General features: G+C 36.9%; 1 protein-coding gene across 1 annotated transcript in view; it reads right to left on the reverse strand.

The window, feature by feature from the left end:
• The window catches only part of myo16 (myosin XVI), a gene marked incomplete at both ends in the record, with an annotated part of 227,562 nt that overhangs the window by 151,307 nt on the left and 60,511 nt on the right, over window positions 1-15,744 (reverse strand). The window contains 2 exons of the mRNA XM_079821463.1: window positions 12,420-12,563; window positions 15,166-15,236. Coding sequence (XP_079677589.1) covers window positions 12,420-12,563; window positions 15,166-15,236 — 215 coding nt within the window. The remainder of the gene's footprint in view (window positions 1-12,419; window positions 12,564-15,165; window positions 15,237-15,744) is intronic.

The raw sequence follows: 15,744 nt of genomic DNA on the forward strand, positions 1-15,744 counted from the left end.
GAGGGAGAGTAAATGATGACAGAATGTTTTAGTTTTGGGTGAACTATCCCTTTAAAGTGCACCAAATAGGCTTTAGAAATAAATTAAATAATCAAATGTAAAATAATATAAAAATGTTATATTGTCGTGAATGGGTGTCCCTTATTTTGCCACACTGAAGGTGGCAACCCTAGTATGTCGTCAACACGCTTCAGAAGATGCCAAAACTAATAGTTTCATTGTTGGGACTAAAAACCTAAAACTGGAAGCCATAAAAGACCACGAATCATCCAAATGCCACATCCATTAATCTGCCCTACTCATTTAATGAAATTAATATCAGTTCATGGTTTGTGTGTGTATAAGAGAGAAAGAGAAAATGCCAGTATTTCATTGAGACTTGAGATTAAATAAACTGCTGAAGTATTGTAGAGCTTGTAGTATTAATTTTCACATGCAGTTACACATTGTCGGTTAAAAACAAGAAATGGCTGGTAAAAACATTGAGTGGCTGGTAGATTTTGAAATCCACCAGCCACAGTGGCCGGTGGACAAAAAAGTTAATTTCCATCCCTGGTGTGTACTAGGGATGCAACAATACAGTTAGTCCACAGTTCAATACATACAAGTTTTTAATCACGGTTTTCGGTGCAGTTCGTTTCTGATGGCTTGTCACATCAGTTTTTTGCTATTCTATTCTTAGGGGATAGGAACAGCAAGAGGTTAAGGAGAACAATTTTTTTTAAAATTATTGCAATACTCTTTCTTTATTTTACTTAAAATAATTTAAAAACCTTACTTAAACTTAAAACTTTACTTAAAAAAAAAAACCCTTGTACAAAATAAATATATATATATATATATATATATATAAAGATTTACACTGGCAGCTCAGAGCTGCACAGCAGCATTTAAGTATGAAATTAAATGAATAAATGTAAAAATAAAACACTACATAGACTTCACTATGAAATATACATTGATTCTTATTAACGCTACTGTATTAATTTTTCAGTCAAGAGCAATAAGTGATTTTCTCTTTGTCTTTTGTTGTTGTATTAACATTAAAGGAATCGTTCATTCAAAAGTGAAAATTCTGTCATCAAAAAATGAATACAGGTTTGGAACAATATTAGAGTGAGTAAATAATGACATAATTTTAGAGGTGAACTGTCCCTTTAAGGACAGCGTGTTCACTAGGCTGCGCTGCTGTCAATTTAAGACCTCCGTGCATCTAATATCCAGACACACGCGATTTTACTTTCACTTTAGACATAACCGACTGTGTTTGTGTTAAACTTGTGTGTATTTGACAGTATTAGCACAGTAAGACGACTACTTAGTTCAGTAATCACGTGTTTGACAGGCGTTTAGTGTGCGCTCTGAAAAGCGCATGTTCAAAAAGCGCGCACGCGAATGAGCCGGCATGGCTTTAAAACGCATGCAAATAATGAACTTTCTTGTTTGTGAATAACTATAGTGTTCCTTGAGTGTAACTCTACCACTAACGTGTGATGTGAATGTATGTCGCGTTGTTCAGTATTGGGATGGAGGCAAATGATAGAATTTGTAGAAAAATAATTAATTCAATGCAAAACCGCAATTCATAAGCGCGTATTGAACCGTGAATGCCGTACCGAACGGTTCAATATTATATTGAGAATTGTGGCATCCCTAGTGTGTACTTACGTCTTTCCACGGTTGAAACAACATTTCTTTTAGTGTTCATTCATGTTTATTTGATGCTTATCAATGAAGTAAAAGGAAGAGATGATCGGTTCATGGTAGAAACACGGCCCATAATCACAGTCCAATGGAGCAGTATCAGACTCCTATTCTGACTAGAATACGAGTATGACGAAGTCAGGCTAATGTTGCTAACATGTTTTAACATGAATTAACATGTTGCTAGCATGTTGTCCAAGTGTTTTCCAAGCCCCCCTCGTTGACTTTTCATTGACTTTGTCCAGCCAACATAATAATACTATCCGTTATAAAGCCATGTCTGTTTAGTTGGAAAAGCAGCAAGGAAAAAATTTCCCCCATGACGTCAATTAAATATAGGTTTGTTTCTTCAGGAAGTAATCCTCAAAGGAAATGACTAAGCAGTGAAAGCTAATGAACCCTTACCTAATGCAGTTCTTACCTAAATGAAACAACAGATGAGTCTGTGATTGGCAGCCTAACATAGTGCCTCCTAAATCCTGACTCTGACTAATCCCAAAAAATAGGTCGTCATGGTCTAGTTTTGGAAGCAGGATGCAGTCAAATATGGAGGAAGGAAAGCGAGAGATGCAGAGGCAGAGGGAGAGGGAGAAGGAGAGAGTTAGCCTGAAGTGTGAGTGTGTGTGGGAGATTCTGACCTAAAGCATTGCATATTGCACAGCAGAGATAAGAGCATTAACAGACATAACATGGGAAAAAAACAGAGGCTGAAATATACAACAGTTGCATTATAAAAATTGCATATTAGTCAGGGAAATGTGGTTTTGAGTTTCGGGGTGAATCAATCAAACAAACAAACAAACAAACAAACAAACTCCATCTCTTATAAACACACTCTTCCATAAACAAACACACACACACATAAACACACACACACACACACACACACACGAATTAATAAAAACAATAACAACAATTCAATTAAAAACAAATTTTTTTTTAAATATTTTTTGCACTGTGACATGATTTTCATGATAATATACCTAAATTGTAAACTATTCATACTTGGTAGCATTTGTATTTCTTTAATTTATGATTTATAAATATGATTTATATGATTTATAAATAAATACATAAAAAATATAAACGGTGTGTAAGTGTTAAATAAATCTGTAAATAAACTGTGTAGGTGTTAAGTAAGTAAATAAGTAAGTAAATAAATAAATAAATAAATAACATATATAAATACAAACCAACTAACTAACTTGCAAACAAACTTGCTGCATGTGTAAGTGTTATAAGTTTGTAAGTAATCTTATGTGTAATTGTGTAATTGTTACCACTGGTAAAAGTGCATTATACATCATGAACAAGATGAACAACATTAATCTAGGTTAATGATCATTTATCAAATCATACTATTTTTTGGTGTTCATTTATGTTTTTTCATAATATATCATTACATTTATGAATTTAAAGAACTTAAAAGTTAAAAGTATAGGTATAGTATATTAGTATAACAATTACTGAATCAAATATCATTTAAATAAATAATTGTATTGGTAAAAATCTAATAAGAAACACTGAAACTATGAAATAAATGAACAAGGTGCAACAAATATTAATGGTATTATAGTATGTTTTATTATTTTTATTTTTTATTTTAGGGTAACGTTGACCTATATTCATGAGATTCAACCGTAGGGAACTCGCCAGATGAAAACTGGGAATCTATTTAGAGAGTCTCGCTATTGACTAAATGGTGGAAGACACGGCCGCATGTACTGCAACTGACATGAAATGGAGCAAAAGACAGCAAGACTGCTGAAAAGTAATACGGAGAAGATCGAAAATGTGTATCCATGGCAACGGATACAACCCTTTCTCCAGAAGGGTGACTCACCCGGAGGAAGAGGCAGAGACAAAAGAGGTTAAAGGGGCTTGCTTGAGGAGAATCCCTGTTTTGTTTTTATGTTTTGTATTATCTCAATCCTATTCAAGAGCCAAACAGAGCTGCATTCATTCACAGTCATTTATGTCAGCCTCAAACAGCTAATCAAACAATGACATGTCAGTCAGACTTAAGGGTGTCAATCAACCTGCCCTGGATACAGAAAGGAGGTGTCCTATTCAAAGCCTACTGTGTCTTAGTAAATTAGTGTCCTAGCACGTGTCTGTATATTTAGTGAAAACTACAGTAATTCATTTATTAATGAATCAGTCATGAATAAGTCATGACTTTGATGTTTGAGATGGCAATTACTGATGCTTCTGCTCAATTCGCCATTGTCAAAATGTAAATGTCAAGAAAAGATATGGACTAAGACATTTTATAGGGTCTCAGCCAATACAAATCTCATCTTATATTTCCACATTTGTCATAACTGGAAAAGGACGGTCAAGTTGCCTACATTATTCCATGCAGTGTGATTTGCATACTGCACATTTGGGCAAAATTAGTATTTTCCCAATAGTAGAACACTAGCATGCTAACATTCCTGTACATGATCTTGTGCTTTTCTTCTCAAAGATAAAAAATGTTTTATTGGTAGATAGAGGTGCCATGTGCATCAGACAGCACACAGTATTTTGCTGTTTGCAAGGTTGTGGTCCAATTAATTCAGAGTGTATGTGAAAGGTCCGTTTTAAAAAGAGGCAAGGTCATGGCCACTATTTAAGGGATCTTCAGACTCACAAATGGAAAATGTGTGCTAGTCAGAAAGGATCACGTCTTCATGCAGTTAATTAAGTCTTCACGTTATCTCTGCCGTACGTGAGCTCTGCACAAACTGACTTGCATACTTTTATGCAAATGAGGCCTACTTTCAGAAATATTCATTCATACAGCATAGAGTAGTTCTCACACACACACACGTTAAATCTGTTGTGAGTACTATCAAAGAGAATGCTTCAAAGCGCAACGGCACAGTTCACATGCAGATGCTCAAACACACTTTCTCCCACAAACACACACAAACAAACAGACACAAAGTGGGAGATTATGTAGCTGGTTTACATTCAGAAATATTGAACTCAAAACACATTCCTTTTCTGTCAATTTATGACTTTGATGAATGCCTAAAAATGAACATTGTAAGGGGCCAACCACAGAATGCATTTTTGCTTTTACATTGTTTTTCTATGTAAACTTGCCCTAGTTGGATAAGTTTGAGATGCGTCATTCTAATTAAAAGTTACTTAAAGATGTCAAATAAGTCTCTGATGTCCCCAGAGTGTGTGATCTCCCTTTGATTTGAACTTTTAGCGTCGTAACTTTGCAGATGTTGTTTATGCTCAAACAGCAACATTGCACACTAAGATTTTTGAGCCAAATGAATTTGAAGGCAGCATCCAGAAAAAAATTAAATGTAAAACGGACAATTAAGTGTTTCAAGTGCACAATCACACCGGTGTGATTAGAATGTTCAGTGCATCACGTTATCAACTGCTGAATTCAAATCTACGTTCGGGTAGTTGAGAAATAAGCAGCTAAAAAAGCTTTTTTTTTTGGTAAAACACCACTTTTGAAAAAAAGAAAAAAATGCATAGTCATGTAGTGTGAAGTCTGATGTTTTAGAAAATATAAGGGGTCACTAACTTTGTTACTAACTTTTTTTTACATTTTTACTGAAATATGTCCTGTGGTGTGACAGAAAGCATTAGGAATATAGGGGTGTCACAAACGGACAACAGAAATATATATATATATATAGTGGTTCCAAAAAAGTTAAATATTTGAACAACTCTAAGACTAAATTTTACCATGTGCACATGTAATGGGCTTCACAGTAACATGACCTTGAATGGGGTCCTTCAACTAATTAAACTTGTCAGTGGAGTCGCCTGATTTTATGTCACACCGGAGGACATGGTTTTCAGTGAAAAAAAATGTATCAAGTTCATTCGCTTTTAGAAATATATGGATGAAAAACTATTGTAATTTACTAAAATAGACACTTTTAAAATTACGCCTGAGGTATTTATTAACCTTTTTTAGGCTTTTCTTTTTAACTTATGAAAGTTGTAATTTATTGAACCATGCTTGAGAGAGTCACACCATAGGACAATTTTGAGATTAGGCTCAAAAATTAATTTAAAATCTATAGACAAAGCAGTTTTTATATCAACAGGTCCATATAAGACAAAGAAATGTTTAACCATTTACTCAATTTCAAACGATGACAAATGCCTGTTTTGCCGAGTATTCTCTTAAGAGCAGTTTTAAATTAGTTAAATAACGTCTAAAATGAACGTAAAGAGTTGCCATGTTCGGCAGCGGCAGATGTTAAAGTGACAGCAGCCTAATAAACCAGTTGCGGTGATGTCTGTCAATAATGTTAACTCAAAGAACAAATGTAACGGAGAAAATTGTATTTTAGGATTAGCTTTGCTTAGGAGCGTGACCTTTCCGACGTGATTGCGCAATCCATGGCACGTCGCAGAGCAGCGCAAGATGAGCAATTAGGTTAAAAAGTATATAAACGTTAATTTTTTTCTTGAAAATTACAGATGCCGTCGCTAGATAAGACCCTATTCCTCGTCTGGGATCATGCAGAGCCCTTTGAAATTTGGGGTTCAACCGGTTGGTTGCAATTGAAGTACATAATTTGAAAAAAAACAAATCCTAGAATGTTTTCCTCAAAAACTTTGACTGAAGAAAAAAGACATGAACATCTTGGATGAGATGGGGATGAGTAAATTATCAGAAAATTTTCATTTTAAAGTGAACTAATCCTTTAATCTATGTTTAATTTTTGCAGTTAATACTGTAAAAAGTGTTTGATAACTTTATTCAATTTCTGTATATTTCCTACTTGTTAGACAGGTAGGAAGGCCACAGGAATATATGACATTTATCATGGGTTCATGTGAGGATTGTTTTAAGTTCACTTAAATAAAAAGTTGTTCTTTTCCTATCAAAAGATGAAATTGATAGCTTTCAAATATACTGTAATGTTGAATGTCTATCGATGCATAAAAAATGTTTTCAATCAATTTCATCAAACATCAGTATTAGTATCAGTGATACTGGCCTTCATTCATAAAAAGATGACATTATTAAAAATAGTCGCGGTCTTCCAGTTCTACATTAATTTGGAGAGGGACTGTGAAATTATTACAATATAAAAATCTCCAATGTTTTTAATCCCGATTAATTACAGAAAAACAAATTAGAGTGATTAATTTGTTGTTTTTTAATCGATTGACAACACTACTTATATTACATCTTGTGAAAAAGGGCATAGTAGGTCACATTTGAAGTGGAGAAGAGAAGGCTAAGCATTATATCATAGATAATATTTCATTTATGATACAGACTGAACTAGATCTCTGCATCCAATCTGGATGTAATGATGGATGTAGTTAACAGAAATGAACACAGGCAATGTGTGTATACATGTCTGTAGTAGTAGTAGTAGTAGTAGTAGTAGTAGTAGTAGTAGTAATAGTAGTAAAGTGTATTTTTGTCCAGTATTCCTAAAGGAGGTCTGTGATTGAAGTAAGCTGGCAGGCGCACATGGTTTGCTGCTTCACGCTCCAATGAAAATCAGGGCGAAAGCGGTCTGGAGTCAGACACACGCACTGAAAAGTAGAGCAGGCTTAGCTGGTGTCTCCGCGGCGCACATTTCACAATAACCAGATGATAGTTTTCTTAGAGATCTCAATGTGTATTTCCCACTGATATATGAGATCGTGATCTGTATTGTCACCTGAGGTCTAAATGCAGGAAATCAGGCTTCATGAGTGATGCGTGAGCTGGCAGAGCTTCCATATTCTCTTGATAATAATGAAATGATTCAGTCATTAATATGAAGGATGATGACGCTCACTGGATGAGAAACAGCTTGTGTAGGAATCTTTGTAAATGGGTTTAGATTGAAGGGGGCGAATATCTTCCCCTGGCATGTTCCTTTTAGATTCTCTTCTGAGATAAACACACTGATTCATAGTCTGTTTACACCCCAAGGCTCCTAATTTGTGGAGGATATGCTGTTCTGTTCAATGACAAATTAATGGTATAAATGTCCCACGTCCCTATAAGTCAATTTTAGATTATATTAAGATGCTCTGTTTTCCTGCAGTGCACCATAGCCGTGTTTAAAGCCGTTTTTCAGTTGTATGCTTCAATTGCATAGTCGTTGCAGGATCTGAGGGAGGCGATGCACAACTCAATAGCCTACTAATGGTCTTTCCAATTCTCCGACAACATCCGACAAGTTTGGCATTATTGCTGACAGTCAATCTCATTCAAACTTTTTCCTTGCAAATGCAAAGCCAAAAATCTCAAACTATATTTATAGTGATTTTAACTTACAAAGGGGGTTCACGGAGGGGCCCGATATTTGCCGCCAAGTTTGTTCCAGGAAGTTTAAGAGAAATGTCACAAGCAGGGATGAAGTCTCTCTCTTCCATTCTTGAACAGTGTCATTCAAAGATAAAGAGGGGGAGATTTCAGCAAAAACAATTGGTTGGTGTAACATCCACCGCAAAGCTGTCAAATCAGCCACCTTAAAATGTGCAGCAATATTTTTACGTTTTATGCAAAAAAAATAAGCCGCACATTTGAGAAATAGGACCCAAATATTCGTGGCCTATCAGTGCCCATAGCAAACAAACTACATCTGCATGCTGTGCTGCACTGGCGTCAATAGGCAGAAATAATCTTGAGCTTCTTCTCTCCACTCTAACATTTGGAGTAGAAACTCTCCTTAGGAAAGAAGCGCTTTGAAGTCACTGCGCTAAAAATAACCCATATATCCCTGTTACTTTGAGTTTTCACTGTCACGCACACAGACTGAGCTTTTGACTGACATAACGGTGAAAAGAACAACAGTGACACACTTGTGTTTTAACTGTCTGTGAATCCAAGGGGTAGTGTTCTAGTTAGGGCACCACAATATAACAAAAACACCAAATTCACAATATGGCTTAGTGTGATTATCAAATCGTAAATCTGCTCCACACAAGCTCTGCATTTTGCTTATAACATGCAATGCGTGCCAACTTTTTTTTACCAGATTTGTACTGAGAAGCGTTAATGAATCGGTTGCTAATAAAAAAAAAAGAAGCTTTAAGGGCTCACTGCAGATTTCCACCAGAATAAAATGTTGATGGATTTAACATTTGAGATAAAGATAGAGATTTTTATTTTAATAGTAATGTTTACAGTACAATACTTTTATTACAATAACATTTCAAATGTTATTATTTTTATTTTAAAATAAATAACAATTATTTGATCATTATAATTTGAAGGTCATATCGAATTGGTAAAAAACAATAGCCTGGATGCCAACCGAACTTAGCCCCGCCCACAACATTTTGCATTCACCTTCACTATTTCTCTCAGAAATGATGATCGTGTTGTAAGTACTCTGTGTATCCTTAAATTCTTTTTTACAACACCGGCAAAGATTGTTTACACTCATCTTCTTCTACTTCTTCCAGCGTGCGTGCACAGGGTTGCCAAGTTTTCACAACAAAACCCGCCCAATTGCTACTCAAAACTAGCCCAAAAGCTTTCCGGGGGGATAAAATGTGTGTTTTTTTGGCAGGGTTGCCTGGGTCTAAATATCACATAATTGAGGTTGCTTCAACCCGAGGACATGGAAAAACATCCCGCGGCAAAACCGGGGACTTGGCAACACTGTGTGCAGTTGAGTTCTGTTGATATTTGACAACTAACGCTATGCGTCGCTCCGTTGCTCTGATTGGTTGTAGGTCTATCCAATTGAGGTCTTTCCTGGTTCAGTTGAAACACGCCCCATAATCACAACCCAACGGAGCAGTATCAGACTCATATTCTGACTAGAATTGAGCATGACAACAACAGGCTAAAAAAAACAATGGTCTATGAAAATAATTTATGGTTACTGAAATAGGTTTGTGTTGGTTCTTATAGCATAACCAAGTGAGAACTAAGGGTGGGACAAAATATCAATCGGGCAATATATTGTTGTCCTTCTCCATGCGATACGAGAAATCAATACGATATATCAAATATTGATATCGATATTTTAATTAATAAAATAAAGTGCTCTAAATAGATTTCCCTTCTCCCAGCATCGCTACTTCGCTCCTCAAGGTAGCGCTTCTAGTGTGACCACATAAATTTGTCAAGTTATTCCCAAACTGGTCAGCCCTAAAGGAATGGTCTTCAGAGTTTTTTTTACCATGCACTCCCCGACAAAATCACTCCAATCATTGGAGAATTATTAATTATTTATTAAAATAGCTACACTATATTGCCAAAAGTTTTGGGACACCTGCCTTTATATGCACATGAACTTTAATGACATCCCATTCTTAATCCATAGGGTTTCATATGGAGTTGGCCCATGCTTTGCAGCTATAACAGCTTCAACTCTTCTGGGAAGGCTTTCCACAAGGCCACAAATTTTTGACCATTCTTCTAGAAGCACATTTGTGAGGTCAGGCACTGATGTTGAACGAGAAGGCCTGGCTCGCAGTCTCCGCTCTAATTCATCCCAAAGGTGTTCTATTGAGGTCAGGACTCTGTGCAGGCCAGTCAAGTTCCTCCAGACCAAACTTGCTCATCAATGTCTGTAATATGGACCTTGCGTTGTGCACTGGTGCGCAGTCATGTTAGAACAGGAAGTGGCCATCCCCATACTGTTCCCACAATGTTGGGAGCATCAAATTGTCCAAAATGCCATTGCTAATGTCCATTGTGCTGGTATGCACAATGAACTCAGGCAAGTACCTTTCTCCTGGCAGCTGCTAAACCCAGACTTGTCCATCAGATTGCCAGACAGAGAAGCGTGATTCGTCACTACAGAGAACATGTCCCCACTCCTCTAGAGTCCAGTGGCGGTGTGCTTTACACCACTGCATCCGACGCTTTGCATTGCACTTGGTGATGTAAGGCTTGGATGCAGCTGCTCGGCCATGAAAACCCATTCCATGAAGCTCTCTATGCGCTGTTCTTGAGCTAATCTGAAGGCCACATGAAGTTTGGAGGTCTGTAGCTATTGACTCTCAGAAAGTTGGCGACTTCTGCACACTGTTCACCTCAGCATGCGCTGACCCCACTCTGTGATTTTACGTGGCCTACCAATTCATGGCAGAGTTGCTGTTGTTCACAATTGCTTCCACTTTGTTATAATACCATTAACAGTTGACCGTGGAATATTTAGTAGTGAGGAAAACTCACGAATGGACCCATCACAGTACCACGCTTGAATTCACTGAGCTCCTGAGAGCGACCCATTCTTTCACAAAATAGAAGCAGTCTGCATGCCTAGGTGCTTGATTTTATACACCTCTGAGCATGGAAGTGATTGGAACACCTGAATTCAATTATTTGGACAGGTGTCCCAATACCTTTGGCAATATTGGGTCATATTTAAGTCATCCTTTGAAAATTCCTGTATTTAAAAAACGTCAAAAAAACAACAACAAAAATCTGATATCATGCAACTCTAATTCTGTCGTATGAAGTTTTGGGCTCAAAATAATTTAATATAAAAAAAAAATGATATAAAAAAAATGTAATATTGAAAAAATGTTCACGATCAATTCACAAATAAGTCACATTTCAAAAGTAAAAAAAGTGTTGCAAACAGTATTTCAAGAAAACTTAAAATAGTAAAAGTTAAGTAATAAAACTAAAATACATTTTACACATAAAAAAAATCTGGTTACAGAAACACTAAAGACATTCTGTCAGAGTAAGTTAAATCACCTGCGTTTTGGTTTGGAGGATTTGCTGTGTTTGTTTGTGGTAAAGGCAGTGATCTGACATGATTGCGTGCTGGCTGAACACAGCCTGTCTAAAGACACAGGGAAATCCTGATCCTGCCTGGATCTGTCAGCACTGTGGAGGATTACGCTCATCTGATCCGACATGTCCAACATATGATAGAACTTTACTTTAAGCTGTCTTAGTCGGATTTCCTCTTGCAGGAGAGAAGTGTGTGCGGCTCTTTTTTTTTTTTTTTTACATACGACTGCGACTTTATACATGTTTGACTTTAAAAGGTATTTGTGTCATCATTTACTATATGGAATTGTTTCCTATTGAAACACAAAAATAGACATATTGAAAAAAATATCCTGGTTGCTCTATTCCACATAATGATATCTGAAGCTCCAAAATGCTCCACCTTTGGAGATGTGCTCTGGGCGCCTATGTGTTACTGAAATGCACATGCAAATAAACACACACACACTCCAAGGCTGGTCAGGGGTGTGGTGTGTCAGGGACCTCATTAAATTCTCAATACCCCGGTGAGAGAGTGCAGAGAGGTAGGCAGTCATGTTTTTCATCTCTTCCATCTTATTTTTTCTGTCATCCTTCAGTACACAAACCTTTTAATCGTATTAAAGAGGGGTGTCACAGATGACACAGTCGAAGAGAAATGACAAGAATTCCCTTTAAAACCCCATTAAAACACTTGACAAGTACATTTTTCGTTCCTGTGTTGGCCCTGCAATCCCGGAAGAAAGCTATTTTTGATTTTATATGCCCCTGAATGCAAGATAAATAATTACGATTTTTATTCTCTTTTTCCAGAACACAAACAACTGTCAACGTGTTTATCTGTTATACTTTTAAGTAAAATTTTAAGCTTTGAAGTAAACTCAAAAGCTAATAGATATGGGTTAAAAGATTTGATTTGATGGTGTCTGTGTGCGTTGTGTATTCGTATTGTATCAAATACACTGAAACAAGCATTTTCTGAAAAGCTGCTTTGAAACAATATGTATTGCAAATACATTTGAATTGAATAGAATTGACTTGTATTCCTCACCAGCAGAAGCAGCAGCACCATGTCTGCGTGATCGCAGGCGCAGGCCAGATGCAGGGCAGTCCAGAGGTCCTCATCCTGCAGGTTGACATTCAGTCCCTTATCTATCAAAATCTCTGCTGCGAACACATTGTCATGGCGGGCACACTGCAGAGACAAAAGCAAAAGAGGACATAGGCATGTAGCATTCCCAGTCACAGAGGAGCAATCTAACAGAAATCTCCATAATCCAACAATATTTGGCCAACCTTGGTTTTCATTAAGCAGCCTAGCTGCTTTTGAAGGGATAGTTCACCCAAAAATGAAAATTAGCCCATGATTTACTCACCCTCATGCTAGGTGTATACGACATTCTTCTTTTTTAGACAAATACAATTTAAAATACAAATAAAAAGTTTTATTAAAAAATGTCCTGGCTCTTCCAAGCTTTAAAATGGCAGTGAATGGCTGTTTCTGTTTTGAAGTCCATAAAAGTGCATCCATCCATTATAAAAGTGCTCCACATGGCTTCGGGGGGGTTAATAAAGGCCTTCTGAGGCAGAGCGATGCGTTTGTGTATGAAAAATATCCATATTTAAAACTTTACAAACTGTAATCTCTAACTTCCGCAAACTGCCGTACCCACGTTCACGAGAGACTGGCGTTCCAGCGTATGACGTAGGACGCTATTTTTTTGTTGTTGAACCAAGTTTTGTTCTGCTCCATCCTCTCCGCTTCCGCATTCGTCACCAGAACTTAAGCTACGCTTGCTTTCTACGTCATATGCTGAAACACCAGTCTCTCGTAAACGTGCGTACAACAGAAGTTAGCGATTACAGTTAGCAAAGTTATAAATATGGATATTTTTCTTACACAAACCCATTGATTCGCTTCAGAAGGCTTTTATTGAATTGTCATCTTCCTCAACTAAACTTAAACCATTTTGCCCCCCCCAAAAAAAACTTTCTGAGAGCTTTAGTGAATAAGAGTTTCAACTCTTTTCAAATATTATTTAGCTAATCTACTGTGCATTTAAATGAGACATTTAAATGGATTAAAAAGATTTGGCTCTTTTCACATTAGATAATTACATTAACTGCACAGAGGAGGAGGTTGATTTCGGTTAGAGGTGCAATAATCAAAATTGCAATTAAAAATTTAATTGCATATATTGCATTGGGTATGAATGGTTGATTTCATATGCTGCACCATACAAATTTATTGTTTTCGGTTTGAGCATCTCTGACTCATAGAGTGCCAAGACTTAATTAAACTGTATCAAATCACCACTGAAATTGGATTTGTTTCTATTTAACTGTACTATACCCTGGTGAACCCTTTACATTTATTTACCTCCCTATGGTCACAAAATTAACTAACAAAAAATGAAGTCATCCATCTTGCTTGAGTGCAGTGCTCACACACTGGACCGGGTCTATTAAAGTCAGTGTCACTGAATGGTGTCAAATGTTTCCCAGAGTTACAATGAACCAACTAAAGGGAGTGTAGTGGAAGCCTACCATTTAGTTGACAAGCAGGCATTCAACAGAACATGTCAGTGTCGCATATAACCAGAAGTTGCCCAATAAAGGAAAATGAATTAAGATCTTCAACCCTCCTAAGCTTTTCAAAAAATGATTAAATATTGTCTGTTCACTGTCATATTTGACTGGGAACAGTAAGAGTGTTTTTTTGTTGTTGTTTTTTTACATTGAGGCTGATAGTATATAGACCTTATTCAACAACTTAAAAAAAAAACCTTTTCCATTCACTTCCAATGGTTTATTCCAGGTGTGGCTTCAATTCTCCAATCTTAATTTAAAGTCAGAAATGTTTAAGCATATCGTCGCTGTCCGATGAAAACCACGTATGTCCATTTTGCCGATTTTGAGACGGATTGAATGTCCAGGTTCATTTCCGTATACAGTATGCTTCACATATCTAAATGGCCAATGAAAAGTTGTGAAATCATGTCATCTGATTTCCATGTATATCCATTTGGTGTCAAAGCTGTCAATCACACCGCGTATCTCCCGCCCTGTGGAAGCATCTCGCAGGTCTCGTGAAACATTGCCTGGTGAGACAATGACTTTCCTTCATCGAGGTACACGTTTCCCCCCTGACGCCAGTCGTACGTCTAGGAGTGACAAAATTACGGTAGGACTGTACAAACAAAGTATCTGTCTAGCATTACCATGTCAGTGTATTGATTCATTGTCCCTTCATAGTTTGCAAGAGACATTTATTAAATTTATAATTAATATTAAATAAACTAAGCGTACTTAATAAACTAAGATGTAGGCTATTTAATAAACTGAGCGTATTCCTCTGTCAATATGAAACGCGACTTGGCCATTCTAATTAATGATCGGAAGAACGCGTATCGACCACCGTTACTGTAAAATATGCACGTAAGTCCATTTGAACTCAATTTTGGTCAAATGTGGATTATATCATTACACTGGCAAGAATATGGTTACATGTAAAGATGCCGTACCAAGTATGACAACGCTACATTCAACTGCTTTTGAAATACGGTGTTTTTTTCACTTCCTGAAAAGTAACCGTTTTGGACATACGTGAGTTTCATCGGGCAGCGACGATATGTAATACATTGTAGAGGACCTCAGTGGTGAAGGATTTAGACAATGCTTAAAAAAAAAAAAGCAGATAGAATTTCTGCAGAGGACATCACAGTCAGAGTGTATGACAGCTCGAGAGGCAATGCACGTGTAACTGAATTTGTCAGAGCTTGTCCTTATGTTCTTACCAGATGGAGCAGAGATCCTCCTGAGGAATTCACTGTGTTCAGGTCAGCTCCCTCCTTCAGCAGCCTCAGCACTGGAACAAAAGAAATACAAAGAGGGATGAATAGATCTACAAAAAGAACACTAGTGTGCTGCCTAGCTGTCTATTGCCCACATCCTAAATGAAATGGAATCAGGTAACTAACTTCGAACATTGCACATAGACAGAAACAAATAGTTCTACTTAGATTAAATATAACAGCTTGGTGTTAGCATGTTGCTAAGCTAACAAACACGCAAAAGGCACAATAACACTGAATTGAACATGTATTATTTTTGTTGGTACTGAACGTCTTATAGTGAAGTATTACCCCCCCTTTGTCCACCATCTTGGACAGATTTTTCACAGAGCCAAAAACAATGGGACCTTCTAAAATGTACATGAAATGTTGCTAAAACAATACTAGTCTGGCGATTCCTCTATAAACTAGGATCAGACTATAGGCCCGTTCACACCAAGGACAAACACTATAATAACGGTAAATAGTAGAGTCCACACCACAACTATAATGGCACAGAGGAACAATATCGTTGGAATTACT

The sequence above is a fragment of the Gobio gobio genome (genome assembly GCF_949357685.1).
Source record: "Gobio gobio genome assembly, chromosome: 7".
NCBI lineage: Eukaryota > Metazoa > Chordata > Actinopteri > Cypriniformes > Gobionidae > Gobio > Gobio gobio.